Raw genomic sequence first — 20,618 nt, forward strand, 5'->3', positions numbered from 1 at the left:
TTCTACATCACACTACTGGGATAATATAAAGATCTCCATTCTTAATTCCTGAAGAGAGCACTGTAGAAATAGATGTTTCAGCCTAAAGGACAGTCTCTACTCAGCAAAATCAAGGAAAATAAAGGATATTTAAAAACTCTTTATGTTCAAATGATCTCGAAACAGGCTATTTTAGCTGGAGCCCCAGAAACCACTGGAACAATCTACAGGGTAATCTAATCTATACTCACTGCCCACGTCGACAGAAAAACTATTTCTGATGAGTTCAAACAAGGTCCATGTGGTGCTTCTAACAGCTTTACCAACATCCTGCAAATAGAGAGGTCCCTCCCTGTGGGGGAACATCAGCGAGCAGCCATGGCTCTGCCAAGATGGAGGAGTTCCAGCTGAGGAAGCCATTATCTGGTGTTTGCATTGGTCATGGTCATCTGAAAAGAGAGAGGAGATCAGCATTTAGTTTTCTGGAGTTTTTGGGAGAAGAAAAGAGAAAAAAATATGGGCAGGCAGAACTAAACTCTCCCTCAAATCTCCCAGCTGTCACATTTGACAGGACAGCTAACATAATAGAAGAGCAATCAGGAACCAGGAATCCTTGGAGCAGAGTTACAAAATGTCCAGAAAATATGCTGTCTTGGCTTGAAGGGCTCCCACTTCCCACACTGGGCATAAAGGTGGGAGACCTGCCAGGAGCTGTCCGTGCTGGAACAGGGTGGCAGAGAATTCAAACTTAGATACTCAGTGATGTGTAAAGCTTTTGATAATCCCAGAGCTGCTGTTTTTTAAACAGGCTGTTCAGACAGCACTGCACCTGACCTTTCCGTGCTAAATCTTAGGCTTTGCCTCTGTGACTTTGATCCTCCCTCATGTGCTGTCATAAAACAGCATGTTTTCTTTCACAACCCACATATGAAAAGGTGATCTTTTCTTCATTCTGCACGTTACCTGTTGTAGGTACTTTGGCACATGTATAGTATTTGTTCTGAAAGCAACTCAGGAGGAAGGAGGCAGGAGTCACAGTTATAATTCTTTTCATTTCCATAACCAGCTGTACCAGTGGTCTTCAAAGTGCATGTGAATGAGATTCAGAGATTTGCTGCTACACATTCACCCTTCTGCCAACCAGCATTATTCTGTTATCAATATTCTGCAGGCGCCGGCCCTTGGCTTTTGTGTGTGTGTGCCTGCATTGAACATCACCACTCCCTTCCCTGGGTATGGCTGTAGTCAATTATAATTATGCAAAGCAAACATGTCAGCTCACACAGCAGCAAGCTCTGAAGAATGAAGTCTCTACACTTGCCTCTTAGCAATAGGAAGATCACGAGTCTTTGGTGTTTGATTCTGATCTCACACTTGTTCCTTGCTAATGGAATTTCTTTGACTTCAAAGCAGACACAATTTAAGCTGGAATGAGATCCTTGTACGGCCCCATGAGTGTAAACTGCTCTCACACAGTCACATATGCTGGTCCAGGAGAGAAATAATCACTGCAGGACAGAGTTCTTTCACTCATTTAATAGCTACATCCCACTGAAGAGTTGTTAACAGCAGTGAGTGTGTGTGAATCCTTCATTTTCCAGTGTCTGACATCGCATCAACACCAATGGCATTAACCAGTCAGGGCCAATCACATCTGACTATGATGTCAGATTTTAGACCTGCCTCAATGCTAAGAGCTCAGCACTCATTTCTAGTGGCCAGGGACAAAAACATGACAAGGGCTTAATAATGACTAATACAATAATAATCCTGATGAGATCCATCCGAGAATACTTAAAGAGTAGGCTGATGTCATTGCAAGGCTTCTCTCAATGATTTTTAATGGTCTTGGGAATCTGGACCAAATTCTTCAATTGACTGGAAGCTGGGTAATGTTGTACTCATTTTCAAGAAGGGTAAGAAGGGTGACCCTGGAATCTACAGGCCTGTCAGTCTCACTTCAGTGACTGGCAAAATTAGGGCAAGATTATTCTGGGAGGTATTGAAAAACACCTGAAGGACAATGCAGTTATTGGTCAGAGCCAGCACAGGTTCATGAGGGGAAAGTCCAGTGTGTCAAACTTGATTTCCTTTTATGACGAGGTAACCCATCTAGCTGATCAAGGGAAGCCAGGTGATGTAATCTTTTTGGATTTCAGAAAAGTTTTCAATACTGTCTCTCACAGTATCCTTCTGGATAAACACATCATGTGGGGGTGAGCAACTGGCTGATGGCACAAAGGGTACAAAGGATTACAGCAAGTGGGGTAACAGCACGTTGGTGACCTGCTGTGGGGTTCCACAGGGCTCCATTCTAGGCCCAGCTCTCTTCAACATCTTCATAAACAACTCGGATTCAGGACTTGAAGGTTTACTAAGTTTTGCTGATGATACTGAAGTGGAAGGAGCTGTTGACGCCCTTGAAGGCATGGAGGCCCTACAGAGAGACTTCAACAAATTAGAGGACTGGGTAATCACTAACCATATGAAGTTTAACAAAGACAAGTGCCAGATTCTGCACCTGGGAGAGGGCAACCCTGGATATATGACAGACTAGAGAATGAGAGGCTGGAGAGCAGCTCCATGGAAACAGACCCATGGGTCCTGGTTGAAGGCAAACTGAATATAAGTCAGCAGTGCCCTGGCAACCAGGAGGGCCAACAATGTCCAGGGGGGCACCAGGCAAAGCATCGCGAGCTGGTCAAGGAAAGGGATTGTCCCGTTCTGTTCTGCGCTGGTATGGCCTCACTTTGAATATTGTGTGCAGTTTTGGGCACTGCAATGTAAAAATGCAATGCAATGTAGAGCTATTAGAGAGCATCCAAAGGAGGGCTACAAAGACAGTGAAGGGCTTAGAGGGGAAGCCGTATGAAGAGTGGCTGAGGTCACTTGTTCTGTTCACCCTGGAGAAGAGGAGACTGAGGAGAGACCTCGTTACAGTCTACAACTTCTTCACGAGAGGAAGAGGAGGGGAAGATATTGATCTCTTCACTCTCATGATCAGTGACAGGACCTGAGGGAGTGGCATGAAGCTGTGCCAGGGGAGGTTTAGGTTGGATATCGGGAAAAGGTTTTCACCCAGAGGGTGGTTGGGCACTGGAACAGGCTCCCCAGGGAACTGGTCACAGCACCAAGCCTGTCTGAGTTCAGAAAGCATTTGGACAATGCTCTCAGGCACATGGTGTGATTCTTGAGATTGTTCTGTGTGGGGCCGGGAACAGGACTTTGATGATCCTAGTGGTTCCCTTCCAACTCAGGATAATCTATGATGATATGATTCTAATATTAATTGCAGTTTCCAGCTGGAGAACTATGGATCTGGTTAAATATTGTTATGGGCTTGTAAAAAAACAAAAGGCCATGAATTAGTAATGGCAAAAAAATATTAGAAGCTTCTTCAGGTACCAGCAGAATAAAAAGCATGCACAATTTTATTTCTGTGTACATTGTTTGCCATGCTGAAAGAAAATGGTCTGCTGAAAGAGCCAACATATTACAAGGGAAAGTCTTTATCTCTTTATCTCAGACCTATGAATAAACACAAGGCCATGAAGGAGATGAATAAGAAAATTGGTTTGCTACTGCTTTCAGATGCTGTGTGTTTTATAATGGGAGTAGGTACATGGCAAATTTTACAGAGTCATAATAGCTTTCTTCATGAGGAAGAACAATGTAAAATAGCAAGCCAAATCTTTATTAGATAAAGTATTCTACAAGTGAGTGAATTCCTGCATCTAAATAATTGTTTGTTCTTAAAAAACCCTCTAGCAATAGATGCTGACTAAAATGACGCATTGGAATATCAATTTGAGACAACAATCAAGATCAAACCTGATAGCTGGAAATTTCCACCATAAAATTTGCACTAGTACTGTTCATGTAAAAAGCATCATGGCAACATCACAGCAAGCTATAGGAAAAGGACAATAAAAGACATCAGAAATGGATAGGGAGGCTTCAGACTACCATCATGGTCAGATGAGCTTGCAGACAGCTTTCCAGATTCCACATAATGGCAAAGAGAGAAGCACCCTGTTCCCCAGGGCAAAGACCTACCTTCTGTTTTTTGCAGACAGCCACCAGACAGGAGCATGCAGTGTTTCCCCAGTGCAGCTGATGCACTGCCAGCGCACAACCTGCCTTATGCTGCAGTGACTTGTTCCATCTCCAAGCACTTTCTCTGTGTGTGAACTGTAAAATAAGGAAGGTTGTTTCCTGACCATGTGAGAGCATATCAACATTTTCATGTCTTTGCAAACCATAAGCAATTGATTGAGCTGAAAGAACAAAAGTAAAGTTACTTATGAACAGAGGATGACAGGATTGCTCCAGCCAGGACTTGCTGCATCCTCTACCCAGCCTCCACTAAGAGTGCTGGCAGACCCCAAAGGTCTCACTTCTTCCCAAAGATTTGGGGAAACCTTTCCCCAAAGCTTTCAGCATAGTACTGTCCAGCCATCATCTGTTGCTGAGCCTCCAGCCTGGGAGACACATTTGCTCATTTGCTATCCTTGAGAGCTGCATGTTTCTCTGTCACTGCAGCTGGCACCAGTGTGGGAAAATAAAGAATTGATAATGTTTGTTATGGCTGAAAAGCAAGAAGAAAATGCATGATGGTTGGTGGGTGACAGCCAGCATAGAACTAACTGCAGTTCTGCTGGTTTTTCCAAACTGGATTGATCTAAATGGCAGAAGATATCAGATTAAACTCCATGCAAACTATAGAATATGCATAAATATTACATGCATTAAGATATATGCAGATTACAAGGCATAACAGTGAAGAGGCACCAGATCAACAGAAGCATAGAAATACCTAATAGACTTTTAAATTCCCACTTTCACATTTTACACACTAACAGTTCCCTAAATATCTCATGCCAAGCTCATAAACCCAGCAGATTAAGCAATAGATTTTGTCAGACTTTCCCACTCTCCCAAGTTATCTAGGTTTGATAAACCTTAATGATGTCAGTTTCTCCATTTCCCCACAGTGTTTTACCCTCCCAAAAAGGTTAGAATTCAACTTTCTAACACTGCTGTAAAAACAGTGTCTAGAACCGCAGTGCACTGGAGCCTCATCTCTGTGCTGCCACATAGTACAGTGAGTACTTTCTTTAAACTGAGGATCCCAGAAACCCCAGAGAATATGTGGAGTCTGCAGAAAGCAACTGAGAAAAGTAAGACTGTGTCATCAGGCTAAAATTTACTATGTAGGCATCTGTGCTATCATTAAAACCAAACAAAAAACACCCACACCCACCAAACTACAACAACAAAACCCAAATAAAAATCCTCACCAACTCCCCAAAAAACAGCAAAACAAAACAAACAAAAAACCCCCCACCAAGCAACCCTACTCCCCAAAAAACAACCCAAATACCTGGTATAGCATAAATATAAATTACAATGAGTTTTTTGCCTTAGTGTCTATGCATATGGGACTTGGATTTTTCCTCCAAAGAGGAAGCAATATTTTGCACTTAAGATAGAAAGAGAGGGTGAGGTTTCCTGTTTGTTTGTTCTTCAATGTCAATAATAATCTACAATCCACGTCAGAAATTACTTCACTATAAACTACAGAGGATCAAGGGGTACTTGCATTTTGGTGACACTCCTATGTATTTTGAGGATTTTCAATGTTTAGAAAACTGTGTGTGACCACTGCCCCAGAGAGATAGTGTAGGCTAAGAAGTCATGGACCAGTTAATTGACTGTGGAGAGCTGGGCTTGATGTTGGATTGGTCCAAATGGTTTGAGTGGCACTAGTCTAACATCAAACAGTATTCAATACCTCAAGAGAGGAACAATTTGGAAATGGACACATTTTCAGGCTCAGTTATTTCTCTTTAGCTCAGTCTCAGTTCATTCATCACTACAGTGATGTTATTGTGAAGCATATTGAAAGTTTTAGCAGGCATCCATCACTGAAAGGGCTGCCCCTTCCTTTGGGGGAGGTACTCATCTTTGCCTCTGTTTTCCTCTCTCAGCTGTTGCCTCTGGCTCCCTCCTCCTGCCCTACAGCACTCCCCTCTCTGTTGGCGCAGCATTCAGCAGTCAGGCTTGCTATCGGTCTGAAGTGGGCACAGTGTCAATCAGAGAGCTAAAAATAGAAAGATGGCTGGATTTTTTGTTTCCTCAGTAGTCTATAATACCTGTCAAAAATGAAGTAGTTTGTTCTTAGGCTAATGTTTGCTAACTTGTGTTCCTGTACCAGGCAGTGATCCCTGAGACCCACGTTTCCATTCTTAGCCTACCTATTACAATGAATCAAGCACCCCATGACAAGATTGGTATGTATTTTATAATAGATATAGGTTAGGAGATGCAGGAAAGAAAGGACAGCTGAATTCTGGAATTCATGCCTCCCTTTGTTTAAATGCCAATACAGAGGAGCTACACATGCAAATAATTCAAAGCATGTCAAGTGTAAGCAGCTATTTAGCACCAGCTAACACTGCATTAATATTGAATGAGTAGCAGCACACTATCAGGAAATTATTAATGTTGTATGGTCGGTGGCAGAAAGCCGTTACAGACTTTTTTATTATTATGACTTTTTGCTGAAAAACTTCACCTTTAACCTTACACAAGTGTATTATTTTGCCCTAAGATACAAAATGTCCTCATAGGTAACTGGCACATTTCATTTGTGCTATGATCCTTTTGACTTCTCTGTCCTCCTCTCCTCTGGTATATCTTTAGATGCTCCTGGTGATAGAGATGTGGTGTAGTGTACTGAAGAGGGGAAGAAGCAATGATGATCTAACACTCTCAGACTGTGTAATCTTGCTGTCCAATTCAGTGTGCTACCACTTTGTCAAACTTTGATATCATAACTAGCCTATGGCCCCTTTGTAGCCTGCTCTGTTCAACTCACTGGAGATTTTGAAGATTGGTGCTGGTATCTCAGTCTCTCATTACTGTTGCCATTATCTGAACCCTAACTTGTAATCACCACAAGTAGGAGGACTGGGAGAGTCTGGGCATGCAAATAATCCTAAGATTATTTGTACCACATCAAATTTTTCTTGTCATCTGATGCATACAAAAAGAAGAGGCTCTCAAATGAGGTAATGCACTTGGAAGGCATTGATAATATATTGTGACAGATATAGTAAATTAATCTGGAGACTACTATGAGCAGTGTGAGAACACAGATTTTATTGCAGTTTCTTCTGTGGAAAGATGGCAAAATATCTCTTTTCTAGTAATTTAAGAGACTGTAGTTGCTTCCAAAAGACTTTGATGAAAACTTCCGCTTCTGAGACAAGGGAGACTCCACTTGACTGGCCAGAGTCCAGCAGAGCTGTAGCAATTTAAAGCAGCTGAAACCACGGCCCATAATGTTGTGTTTACACCCTCAGCCCTGGAGAACATTTAAACAGGACAGATCCAAGTTTCTACAACCAGTGGAAAGACTAACATTAATTTCAGAGCTAAACTGAGCCGTTTGCCAAGCTTTTAGATGAAATGGAGGCATAGATGGAAATAAGTCAGATTACCAGTTCTGAAAGCACAGTTTTCAGAAGGTGAACTGATTAGTGAGGTCAATCAGTCTAAGGAGTTGTAAGGTACTTCAGTTGAAGGAGAACTATAATTTATTTTCAATAAAAGCTGCAAGGAACTCTCTGGAATTCATTTCACGAGGAAAGGAGGAAAACTTGCGAGAAGGGGCTACAGACAAAAATGGATGGAGAATCCCCTTAGAAAGTCCAGCATAGCTAATAAGCAAAGAAAACTTTGGTTTGGAGGCCAGGAAGCACAGGGCTGGGGTAAACATTGCCAAAAGTCAAACTGAGTTAGAAATTTACAGAGGAAATTAAATAGTAATAATAAAAGGAAATAATAAAAAAAGTCATAAAATATTTTAGAGACAAGAAGTCTCTAAAATAAAAAATATTTTAGAGACAAGAAGAAAAGAAGTGATGTTTTTACACTGAGAGGATTTGAGTTGGTGTAGGTGTGTGAAAACACTAAATGAACCTCAGCTTTGGTTTTCTGTAAGAACATTAAAATCTGGAGAAAAGGAGGACAGATATGGGATGAGTGTCAGGAAACTGAAAATACCTCCTTGGTGGAGATGCAAAACTCTGAGAGCTGGCAGCGAGCAAATCCCTCACTGCAGGACTCTCGGAGACCTGGCAGCCAGTCCACATAATTTTGTCAAGCTGTGAAGGAGAGGAATCCACATGACTTGAGAACTATAGTAAATATAGTAACCCTAATTAAGAAAGTGAACTTGTATCTAAAGGCCCATTAGCTTGATTGTAATAGTATGCAAGAGTACATGACAAATTTTAATGGAAGGGAATGATTAATGATATGATGATTAATGAAAAATGAAAGAAAGAACAACAGCTTGTTGTTCTTCCAGCTGAAGGGTATCAGGCCAGCATAACACCTCTGCTTTCAAGAGAGCTGGTTGATTGCTTTAAGGAAGGTAGTTGCATCCAAGTGAAGCTGTCCAAACATCTGAGAAGTGCTTGGGATGTGGGAAATCATTAGGTGAAATGGAAAAGACAAAAAGGAAAAACACACAAACTGTAGAAAGAAAGAAATGGCTTTAAAGTGAGATGGCAAGGGTTGTGCTGAAGGACATCTTGTAGCTTTTTCTGGGAACCAGGATCTTTTCACAGCTCTTTCGATAAAGGACTATGGTTGAAAAAATAGATGTGTGTTAATGAAATCTGCTCTTTAGGCATTTGCAGGTGACAACATGGCGCAGAAACACATCTGAACATGGTGCAGGTAGAAACAAATAACCTACAGGTCTGTAAAATAGTAGTACACTCATTTCAAGATCTTGCCTTTAACATCTAACAGGAGGATTTCTGCAGTAGTCTGGGGGTTCACTACTACATCTCTGCAGGAGTCTGAGGAAGTGACAGAGAAGAAGAAAGAACAGCTACTACTGTAATTCACTTACAGGAGTTACTGTGAGTAATAGATTCATGCTCAAAGTCATCCTCATGGCTGGGCTTTGCAAACAAAGATTTGAGAAGGACTCTACCCACATTTGCTACAAGCGTGCTGATGGCTAAAGAGACCAAAGCGAGATAGGCAAATACGGTTGCAAAAGGCACAGCAGAAAGACTCCTTGTATGGTATTGGCAAGACATGATTCTTTGTGCATTGTATTTTCTCCTCTAGAGTGATCCTGCGTGCATTCTCAAAAGAAGAAGCAGCATTATAGTGTGTCTCCAGCCCCTCATCCAGGAAAAGGGTGAAAAGGGCTGAGTGCTCTCCTCAGCCTGTCTGTCCACATTTCTTAAGAGGGGGTTCTAACCTATAAGATGTAGGTGAATCTGGGGTATGGACATAATTCACCTTTTGTGTTCAAGTAATGCCAATTGGCATCTGAAAACTAAATCTTTGTGAGGTTAGGGGTAGAGGAAGTCAGAGAAATGAGCTTATAAAAAAGGGCTTGAGTGAGAGGAAGATAGGCAGGCAGAACAAAGAGCATGAACCTTGTTCTCTTAAGAAACTGGAATATATAGTTAATTAAAATGAACAGTTAGCCCTTTCCCAGAGACAGGACTTATACATAAAGACATAGCTAGTGTATCCCATACACACATGGGTGTTGGAATGGGTGACCATCCAGCCATCTTATCTATCTGTCATTTGGGTTAGCTCTTTGGGTGGAATTCATACCACCTGATCAACATGGGGAGTTAGGTGGCAGCTAGTTATCCAGGTGCCTCCATGACCAGAGAAAGGAGACAGGGGTTCAGCATTCCTGCCTGGTATGCTCATTCCACATTGAGGCCAGCTTGCTGTCTTCACAGGTATCTTTGATGGTTAGAGGGAGAGCTGGACAGCCAGCTTAGATGACATACCCCGTGTCTGAGAGCTAACAACAAGTGAGACAAACCCCACCATGTGCGCCTTAGCGCACAAAGATTCCAGTCATGAAAACTTGGGCTCCTCTGGGGTTCAGCTGTTTTGGGGAATTGTACCTGGCAAAAAGTGGGATGGAGAATGAAGATCAGCCTGCCTGTGAGAGACTTCAGGCCAAACAGTTGTGGATCAAATAGTTTAATAGCTCAATTTCTTCACTGGCAAAGATGATAGACTTTTGCGTGTTCAGCAAACCTAATCTCTTCATTTAACTTCAAAAATTTACAAGCTCTTCTGGCACAGTTGGTGGAGCTTGTAACCTTTGTGATCAGATTAAGCCAAAAGAATATATGTATTATGATGTTCGTTTCCCCTCCTTCCACATTTAAAACAGAAGGAAAATAAAAGTAAACAACTACCATCAAGAGTAAAAACCAGATCATTCAAATCCCAGAAATCTCACAAATCAGAGAGCTCACTGCAGAAATAATTCTCATCCCATTTATCTATCTCCTTTCTGTGAGAAGTGTTTATCATCTATATGTAGCAATACCACAGAGATTATTATTTTACAGCTGGCGACATCCACTTCAGAAATATCATTTCTATTTCAGGGCTTGATTTCTCAACCTGATTTTTTTCATTATCTTTAATGGTTTGCTTTTCATTATCTTCCCATTAGGAAATGACAAAATAACTAGGAATGCCAGTTTTGCGCAGGAGTTAACTTACCATACACCTATTCATTTTCCTGTTTGCATTTGTGTAACTAGGCTCAGCATGTACAGATAAACAAAGAAGAGTCCTGTAGGTCCACACATAAGTCAAATATAAAGAAAGAAGCAAGTAAGCCAAGCCAACTCCTGCCAAATAATGCCAAATACTTCTGAGTTCGTTGGATACATCAGTGTACCCAAGAAGCTGAAGTAGGTTAACAAGGAAAACGCTAAGATGGAATATTGCAGGGGGTTATGCCTACTCTGCATTCGGAGGCCAGTCTTGCTGCCCCAGTGTGTGCCACACACAGCAAAGATGCAGCAGTCCTAGGGAGAGGAGCAGTGAAAACGTACCTCCTAGGCACATGGGAACCCTGCACTTCAAACATCCCTGAGTGTCCATTGCCCACGCACACCTCTGGTACAAGCCACCCACAAGCAGCCTCTGAAGGTTGCCACTGCAGTGGGGTGGACTGGGATAGGGTGGGAAGCATGGATGTCCTGGAGAGTATTTTTCAAGGCAGTAGAAAGCTTTTGAGTACAAAGTTTGATTGAAAAAGACTCACCTCAGAACACTTTACAGGGAAAAGCAATATCAAAGCCTCAGGAGTGCTTAAGGTGGAAATTCTGGTATCACCTTTAGAGGTTTCACACTGTGGGAGTCTGATCCAACAACCAGGATGGGAAGAGATTAGTCAGGATCCTTTCTATGGGGGTAGAGAAGTACCCAGCACTGCAAAGGTGCCATTAGAAAAGGAGAAAGTGTCTTTCACCTCTTCTTCTTCAACTTATCATTGTTGTGAGGATTGTTTAAAGCAACAGCGTTCTTGTGCCTCCTCTGACCCTTGTGTCAAGATGAAGCTCTTGCTACATGAATAACACCCCAAAACACCTCTGGTATTGACAACCCACTGCTTAACTGAACGGAGCCCTAAGCCATGGCAGTTTCATGAACACCTAATTTTTTTTCAGAAGAGATAGTAAGTATTGGCTTCCAGGAGTCAAGATTGGTGAATTGTTGAGGGTTGACCTTGGCCAGATTCTAGGCAACCATGAAAATCACTAAGAGCTGGGAGAGGTCACACAGGCAAGACAGACTCAATATGGGGATAATACTAAAATTTAGTATTCACAGGATAAGAGCTAAAGAGTGAGAAATAAAACAGTCTTAAAAACACTTTCCAACCACCTCTCCTTCCTTCCATGTTCTCCCTCCTCCCCCTGCATGAGTGCAGGGAGAGGAGTCCATCCATAGGGCAACAGGTCTTCCAGGTTTGCTGTCCTGTGAGTCACCCTTCCATGGGCTGCAGGAGGACAGCCTGCTCCACCACGGTCTTCACCACGGGCTACAGGGAGCTAAAGCTCTGAGTCCTTCCCCTGTTCTCTGGAGTCCGTCCCAGGGGAAACAGTCCTTGATGGACCTCTCCCACGTGGGTTCCCCTGCCAGGCCGCAGGTCTTCCATATCTGCCGTCCCGAAGTTCATTCCTCCATGGAGTGCAGGGCATCTCTGCACCTCGATGGGTTTTCCATAGGATGCAGTCCTTGATGGATGAGTTGCATCGATGTGGGTTCCCCACATGGCCATGAGTCGAGTCTTACTTGGGAGTAACCTGCTCCAGCTTGGGCTCCTCTCTCCACGGGCCACAAATCTCCTGCAGGAGCCCACTGCATACTGGGCCTCCCACGGGTGACTGTCTTCTCCCATGCACCCATCTGCTCCATCATGGGCTTCTCGTGGGGCGAGCCCGGGGGCTGCGGGGCCACTCTGCCTCCCTGGCCTAGGCCACGGCACCCCCACGTCTCTCGGCCCAGCCGCTCCCGCCCATGGTGGGGAGGCGGCGGGGCCGCACCAGCCCAGCCGACTAGGCTTAGCCGACAGGATCGGTTCCAGCACAAGCTGTTCGTGGGGCGGGCCCGGGGGGCCTGTCTCTGCGGCCCCGGCCTCGGCCCTGGCCCTGGCCACCCCTTCGCAGGGGCCACTGCTGCCTGCTTCGGGCTGGGTGCCGAGAGGCCCGGGCCAGCTTGCCGCTGCCCTCCCACAGGGGGCGGCGGCGGGGCAGCCTGGGAGCTTCGGTCAGCTTTCCCTGGCTCAGTCATAGTCTTTTTAGAGTATTGAACAGCAGCTTGATAGGCACAGGCCAGGCCCCAGTACAGGGTGAGAAGTTGCTGGTTTTGATCGGGGTAGGCAAGGCATCCTTCCATCAAACGACGTGTCAGTTTGTTGGGGTTGAATACTTGTTCTGATGTGAAGTCCCAAGCAACAGGGGGTGTTAGACGCCCTAAGAACCTGCTTAAATTCATCCACATCCCTTGCCACCCAGGAACTGGCCCCTTTGCAGAACATCCCAGTAAATTCTCTCTCGAGGTTAGTTTTGTCCTAGTACAAGACAACAAAAACAACACTACCTTCCCTACTCCCCATAATGTTTTAAGAGCATTGGTTATAAGCAGTAATATAGCCAGAAAACTCAGGTAAGGATTAGTAAGAATAGCAGGTCCTTTCATTACCAGACCCTCTATGTCAAAATTAAGAAGGGAAAAAAATTGATTTTTTTTCCCCCTTCTATGTCCTTTAAGGGATAAGGTCCACATCCTATCAAAACTGTTAGTAAAATTACAGGAACACCCACCAGAACTGGGCGAACTGCCATGTTTTTGTTATATGTTTCCAGGTTAGCAAAACAAATAGATAAGTGAGGCAGTTGTTATAAAAACAATCTTCCCTTGGCAATCCTGCCAGGTTTCGGCACCAAAATTTGTGGCTCTTTACTTTGGCTGAACGCCAGGTGTCCACTGAGCCTGCACAGATTCCCCCCACTGGCCCCCAAAGGTGAGACGAAAGAAAAAAAATGTGAAAAAACCAGGGCTTATCAAGGAAAAAAGTTTATATTCACATGGAGAAAAAAGAAGAGACTAATAACGCTACAAACACACAGGCAAAGAAAAATAACAGTAAAAAAATTCTACACCTCCCCCCCCCACATGGAGTGGCATCTCAGACAGGTGCAGCTGTCTACCGGGCCATCCTGGAAAGAGAAGAAGGGCCGAGTTAACTCTACCTTCTCTTTTATAGCTGGACAGACATAAAGTGGTGTGGAATATCCTGTTCCTCCCGGGAAAAGGAAGTGTTATTTAACTACACAAACCCACTATCATATTTTCCGAAAGTGCAACTGTAAGACAAAGATCATCATGAGAAAGGACCCACAATCTCAGTCTAGGACTTTTAGCTTCTGTCTGGAGTAAAATGTGAGGAGTAGTAGTAGTACTAGTAAAATCCCTACTACACGTCAGGCATGTCAGTCTCTGTGAGCCATGTTGAGTTCATTGCTGAGTTAGGACATTTGAATATGAATCTAGGTATACATGTTCTTTTCCATAAAATCCAGAAGAGACTAACTAGAGCTTTGGTTTGAGCTTGTCTTAAGAAAACTCGTTCTTTGTTTTCACTGTCTAAACTCACTTTTGAAGCTATTCCACCATTTTTGCCTATGTGCATATGCGTTCACATGCATATATATTACTCTTCCACCTTTTTTAAAGAATGACCTTCTTTTCATAACTAAAAATCAGTATGTATGCCTGCATTTGATAGCTTGCAACTTAAGAGCTTGCAAACTGATTATTTTTACCATTACTTCACTAACCTCCTAAAAAAGCTGGATTTTACTATCTTTCTCTTAGGCCATCTTTCACAGGAGCTTTTCGACTCACTGCTCATTGCAATCACATTTGACAGAAGGACAGAAAGTTTTGATAAAATTAGTATCTATGTAGAGGAAAAGATTCATTTCTTCAGTGAAGGCAAATTTTCAGGGTACCAGTTCCTCCATCAGCTGGCATATTTCACCTGAACACCAAGCTCCCCAGCTATCTACTGGTGGGATTCAGCAAAGAGTTCAGATGGGAGGACTGGGGCATGAGTGGGTGGAGGGCAGGGGAAGAAGCTGGAGTCTTTTTGGGGACCATGACCATGAGTTACTGATGGTGTTGCTCTGAGATAAAGATAGGCTGTTCTCATATGCTGAAACTAATTAAGAAACGTGCTACAACCTGGCCACGTTGTAAACATGGAAAGAAAATGGTATCACGCCCCCTTCGAAGACAGTGTTAGTATACCTAAACAGTTCCCAGACAACCTTTGTATTCCACCAAACTCCCGTTTATTTTTCTATTGCTGGGAATAGACCAAAAATATATCACTTAGAAGTGATTTTTCTATTTCTGAATGAAGGGGAATTTTGCTTTTTATATGTCTTCTTGGTTGGCTGAATTATATACAAGTGCCTGCTTCCTGTGGCTAAATATGGAATTAACCTATATGCAGGCCAGCAATCTCTTTTTGATATATTTCTACAGTGGAATAATAATAAAGTTCTCACTAGATCCCTGATTTTAGCTCTTTTTAAAATTAAATGTAGTGTCTTTTTTGCCCTTCTTTAGAAATAGGGTGCAAAAGAACATTGGTGACTTGTAGATCAGCTCCGGTTCAAGTCTTTCACAAACAGGACAACCCAATGTTGCCAAGATCAACAGTACTTATTTCCTTATGTGAAAGTGGATGTATTCATGCTTGCTCTTTCTGATTGACAGGCTCAAATCTTTGCTGTTGCCACCCATAGTAAGCTCTGATACGTGTTTAGGCATCAGCTTTAGCACTAGGGCTCTGCCTGCATCAGCACAGTGCTATTCTGTTCCCCATCATATGGATCCTGAGCACTTTTTCTCTTAGTGATGTGGAGTCCAGCTCAAGTTTCAGTTTTATCTTCTCCCAGGACAACATGTTTTGGTGGCAACATACAATCCTCCTGCAGAGCATGGAGGAAACTTCATGGTCAGCTGCAGCAACTTCTACTGTGACATAGTTAATGCTGACAATAGGCACCATTATTAGATATTGAGCTGATCCTGCAGGATGAACCTGCAAGAGGAAAGTGCAAGTGATTTAATCACAGTTACGATGTCACTATCATCCCCCATCTTCTTTCTGCTATTTCTTCACTCTACTACAGTTTCATTATGACTCTCAAAATTCCATCATAGGTGAGTTCATAACTTGTTGTGTCTGAATTAGTGGTAGCTATGTAACTTGTGCAACAACTTATCTTATTCTTAGTAGTGGCTAAAACTTTGCCACTTTTCTTCCTGGCCATATCTTTACATCAGGTACCAGGAAAACACCTTCTTGCAGCATCTCAGAGCACCCAACACACACATGTCTCTGGCTGTTTCCTTACGTGCTGCATTCTGCTGAGCAGGAGTATTCACAGTCATGAGTCAAGCCTCAACCCTGCTTGAGAGTCTCCTAAAAAACAACAGTAATTCTAGGTAATTGTATTCTCAAGCAAATTTTGGGGAATTACAGCTTGCAACTTGTTTTATAGGAATGTAGGAGGCATTGTTCTTATGTTCCTGTGAATCAGGTTCTCCCATCCCCACAGGAGCCCAAGAATCCCACTATTTTAATTGCAGCCTGCTCTGGGTCCGGAGAAGCATGGAAAGCTCCTGCAGTGCCTTTTGTTCTGGCCTGCTCTGAATATGAAGGCAAATGAGACTATAGAGTTAATCTTTACCAGGGAAGGCTAGACAGAGGACCTTGAGCTATCTAGCTGCCAGCTAGTGCTGCCTTGGCAATAGTTTAATGGGCAGCAGCCTGTACTTGGATGATTTCAAGAAGAGATGTAATCAACCATTCACTATCTTTCTTCTTTCCATTAAGTTCAAAGTACTATATAATCACTTCAATTTTCTTTCAGTGGTGATAAGGCTCAAGTATAAACCACAAAGCCTGAACTCTCAGTCAGCTTCCATGATTTATCCTGGATTTATCTTCAGCCATCATCAGATTCTGTCTTTCTGCCTGACCCCATATGGAAACTAGCCTCCAAGGAGGGTCAAGTATTCACTTTCATACTCCTCTGTGCTGAAATGCTTTTCCTGGCAAGATTAGATAAAGCAATTCCTTTTCATTTCAGGCCATCCCAAGTAGATGCTTTATTAAAAAAAAATCAACCTTAAAGCAATTCTTTTTCTTATTTGCTATAGGTTTATTGAGTGAGACAATGGCCAGGCTATTTTTATAGTCACTGGGCCAGGAACAAAGCCCAGTAATTTACTCTGCTTGTAGGAAAAAACCCACATTTTTATCTCAAAAAGGCATTTAGAGGGTACTGTCAAAGACTTGTTTTCCAGTCACTACCTGTTCAGAATCTGCAATATGACTCAGACACAGACCCAGTAAAAGCATTAAGGGGTACAGTTTAATTAAGTACAAGTTAAATAAAATTTGCATTATTCATGCATTTTATATTGAAAACCCATTGATGGAATAGAGTGGCAATGTTGGCAATGGAGACAGTATTTTCCCTTCCCTGAGTCCATGTGGCGCTCCTCTTGCTCAGCAGAAGCTTGTTTTCCTTGCAGCGGCACCAACCACGCTGGAGAGGAGAGTGTCACTAGTTTTCTAACAGCATAGAGTGGGAACACCAGCTGGAACAGTCTCCTGATATGTGGGAAATGAAAGTTAATACCTCTGTGAAGAAAATATTAAGGACCTCCCTTCCTGTGTGGATGTCCTTGCCACTTGGCTCTCAGTGAGTTTGTCTTTTAAAGGTGGGATCACACTTTCCAATGGTTTCTACAATGTGCCTGAAAGCCTGAGGAACCACCACCTTGCAAGGACTCATGCACATGGTGATTCTCTGTCTGCCCAGCTGCTCCTCAGCCCCACTGGTCTGTGACTCCTGGACCCCACAACTGCTACCCTAGACCTGTGCAGAGCAGCTGCTCCTGCTCCCTAGACACAAAAGAGTGTTACGACCATGCTGACGGGTGTCGGGCTCATCCTTCTGTCTGGACATCAGACAAACATCCACCTGCAGAGGTACATAGCCCATGCCCTCAGCCTGGTAGTGATACTGCACCACTTTGAATGATGCTGCTGTCCTGCCATTCTTTGCTGCAGCTCACAAGAGGGATTTCTACATCTCTGCATCTTTGATGCAGTGGCTGTGATGCCAAAATGTGGTCAAATTGACATTCTTCCTTGGAAAGAATGTCTCCACACTCTTCCTCTCCACACTGTCTGAACTGTAGCAAGTGTGAAGACAGGGTCTGATGCATGCAGTGCGCTGTTGATTTGGCCACACCATGCCTCCTTGCCTGGGGGAAATTTCTGGACCCAAAGGCCATGCCTCCACTTTAAGTGTGGAGGCTACTGCAGAGAAACTGTCATGAGCAGCAAGGGGTATTGTCTTCACTGGGGAGTGAAACAGCAGAGTGAAACCTCCTACTCTGAAACTCATTGTCAAATACCAGGACACAGTCATAGATCTGGAGTGAAATCAGTCATGGGGTAAGTATCCCTAGCATCCTTGCACATGTGTATGCATGTATGCTCACACACGCTTGCAAGTATCTGCACACACGCATACCCACCTCCTTCTGTACACATGCAAGTATGATCCGGTGCACAGCTGGTGAACCCCACTAGCCAAATTACACCCCAGAAATGAAACACAGGTGTGTATTCCCATCAGAGTGTCTTGTTCATATAGAGAACAAGGGAGTTTTTGCTGTGTAACAACATGACAGGACATACAGCAAGGACATAGAACACTTGTGACATGCTTCAAAGCAGTGAAATTTAATATTACAGGTAGGGCTGGAATGGGCTTCACCCATTCTTAAGATTACTTTCCATTGTAAGACCCTCTTTTCAATTTCTTATACACGGAATGCCTGGGCTGCCGTTTATGTGTGCCAGATGTTTGTGTCAGGTTTTTGCAGTAATGTTTTCTGCAGTTGTATAAATCACATAAAGCTATAGCTCAGGCACTTAAAATTACATAAATAGGGAAGATACATTGCTTTTCATTTGTTAAAAAAGTCTTCCTGAGCCCTTTACTCTGAGCAACTGAGGAGTTCTGTCATCTTTAGGCAAGATTGACAAGCTAAGACTGCTTTCTCCCTGAACATCTACCTTCTTGTGAATTTGTTCACAAATTAGTCTAGCTTGTAAATTGAAAAAAATCACCCCCACCAAGTGGAGACCTTAATGTTATCAAATGTAATCCTGAAGACTATTTAATTACCAACTGCCCTGCACACATCATGGTGTGTTCATACTTGCAGAGCTCTTAGGTCCCCTCTCCACCCACCTTCAGTGGCTGAGTGACCAAGTCCAGTGGGGGAACAAAGCTCTCCCTTTTACTTCCTTTCCCCATGACCAGGGCATTAGAGCCTTCAACATTAGATACAAGCTAAAGCTGATCTTCACCCATCTGCATGTAGCTTAGCACCCGCTTCACCCTGCCTTGGATGGAAGAGACCTCATGAGATTGAGGAACCTCTTTTGATTGAAGCAGAAACAAGGGACAGGTAGCCACAGGAGTGAAAGGGATCGCAGCTCTTGGAGACACCACATACACACTTGCCCACCTGGAATCATACTAGCCTGCATCTTAAAAGCGCCTTTCTTTGCCCATTCTTTGGGTGGAAGGCTACTCCATATTTTTCTGATATTTAAGTATCTTCAAATTATAGCATAAATGTCTCAGTGGGAAGTTGGTAACTATTTGCTGTCATGTCAGTGAGAGCAAATAGTTACCTAATGTCTTTTAACCATGGTTTTCTTGCTTAGGTATTTTTCCTTGGATACATTTGTAGGCTGCAGTAATATTGGTAGACTGAACAAAGACAGGGCCAGCATGAGGATTGCAAAAGGAGAGACTGGAGTTTCAGTATGAGGAAAAAGCCCTGACTCCAAAGTAGAGATGGCGTAAGTCGGTCACGGTCTAAGTCCTAAACTGGAAGTGCTCACTATTCATCCTCTACTAGATTAAAAAAAAAAAAAAAAAAAGGTGAAAAATCTAGTAGCTCATATACTCAAAAGTAAGTGCCTAAACTTAGGGCATACTTCTGATCCTACTAATTCTATACTTTAACTTACCAGCTTTAAGATGGAAGTAACTCTCACCGTCATCCTACAGAGCTAGTGGGAGAATATATTCATTATTGTTTGCAAAACAGTCAGGCTTCATAACAGTACATACCACAGAAAAGCCTGTAAAGAAGTTGATATCTTCATCCTCACTTCAGGATTTATAGGTATGAATAATAAATAAGGTGTAAAAACTCATATTGAATAGCAAGGATAGACTAAAACACTGAATAATTGTTCACTAAAAGGACTCAGCTGCCCTGTGCACTTGATGAGGCATAGGTATATGGGAAAGTTAATATGTGATATTCTTAAAACTGTATATGCTGCATATGGGTATAAGAGCAACAGAGATAAGAGTGCACAGGCAATCTTCATTCTGGCATTGCCTACATTTTAGTTAATTGATAGAGCAACCTTAATAATGCGCTTTATCATGGTTTCCCATCTGTGTGTGTGTGTGTTGTAACACAAACATAGAGAAAAAAAGATACCCATTTGTACACCTTCAGTACTTTTATTCTTCTGGTAAGCTTTTCACAGGGTTTCTCTATAAGGCAATTGAGTTTTCTGATACAATATCCTGGATTTAGGTGCTTGTCCCACAAAAAAGAAACAAGTGCCAGACTGGGTCTCAGCCTGCCCAGCAAGTTAGATAGGAAGACCTGCAAAACTGCAGGTTTTTTTAAAACCCTCTCACACCAATGGGATATCTGACCACAGTGTATTTTTCAAATGTTTTTAAAAAAATGAACTATTAAAATTAACATTTTATCAGTACCTACTGAGCCAGCAACTTTCCCAACACCAGCCCTTGTCTCTGCTCACAGTGGATTTGCTGGCAGTGACAATGGCACGTGCATACCTCAGCTTGAAATGACCAATTATTTTTTCTCCTGTCTGATTATGGAACTGACATTGGAAATGGGATTTCTTATACTAGTCCTTTTTAACTGCTTGCTCTGGGTGAAAAACCTGTGAAGGAGTGAGTGACAAAAGTAACTGAGGTCTGTTCCCTGCTGCAGCCAGTTGTGGTGGTACAGATGGGCCTCAGTGCTGGAGTACGGCATCCCCTCCAGCCAGCACTAGCACAGGCAGAAGCATGGATAAGGACTGCAGGAGGGCATGATCTGATGGC

At 43.0% G+C, this 20,618-nt stretch overlaps 1 protein-coding gene across 1 annotated transcript; it reads right to left on the reverse strand.

Annotated features, from left to right (window-relative positions):
• Nucleotides 1-269: 269 nt before the first annotated feature.
• On the reverse strand, nucleotides 270-12,846 carry LOC116780534 (translation initiation factor IF-2-like). Its single transcript, XM_032675679.1, has 2 exons — nucleotides 12,139-12,846; nucleotides 270-428 (listed from the first exon to the last, which is right to left on the reverse strand). Exons 1-2 carry the CDS (start codon nucleotides 12,844-12,846, stop codon nucleotides 399-401), a joined length of 738 nt encoding a protein of 245 aa, XP_032531570.1. The 3' UTR covers nucleotides 270-398.
• Between the last annotated feature and the right edge of the window lie 7,772 nt (nucleotides 12,847-20,618).

Source organism: Chiroxiphia lanceolata, chromosome Z (assembly GCF_009829145.1).
Source record: "Chiroxiphia lanceolata isolate bChiLan1 chromosome Z, bChiLan1.pri, whole genome shotgun sequence".
In the NCBI taxonomy this organism is placed as follows: Eukaryota; Metazoa; Chordata; class Aves; order Passeriformes; family Pipridae; genus Chiroxiphia; species Chiroxiphia lanceolata.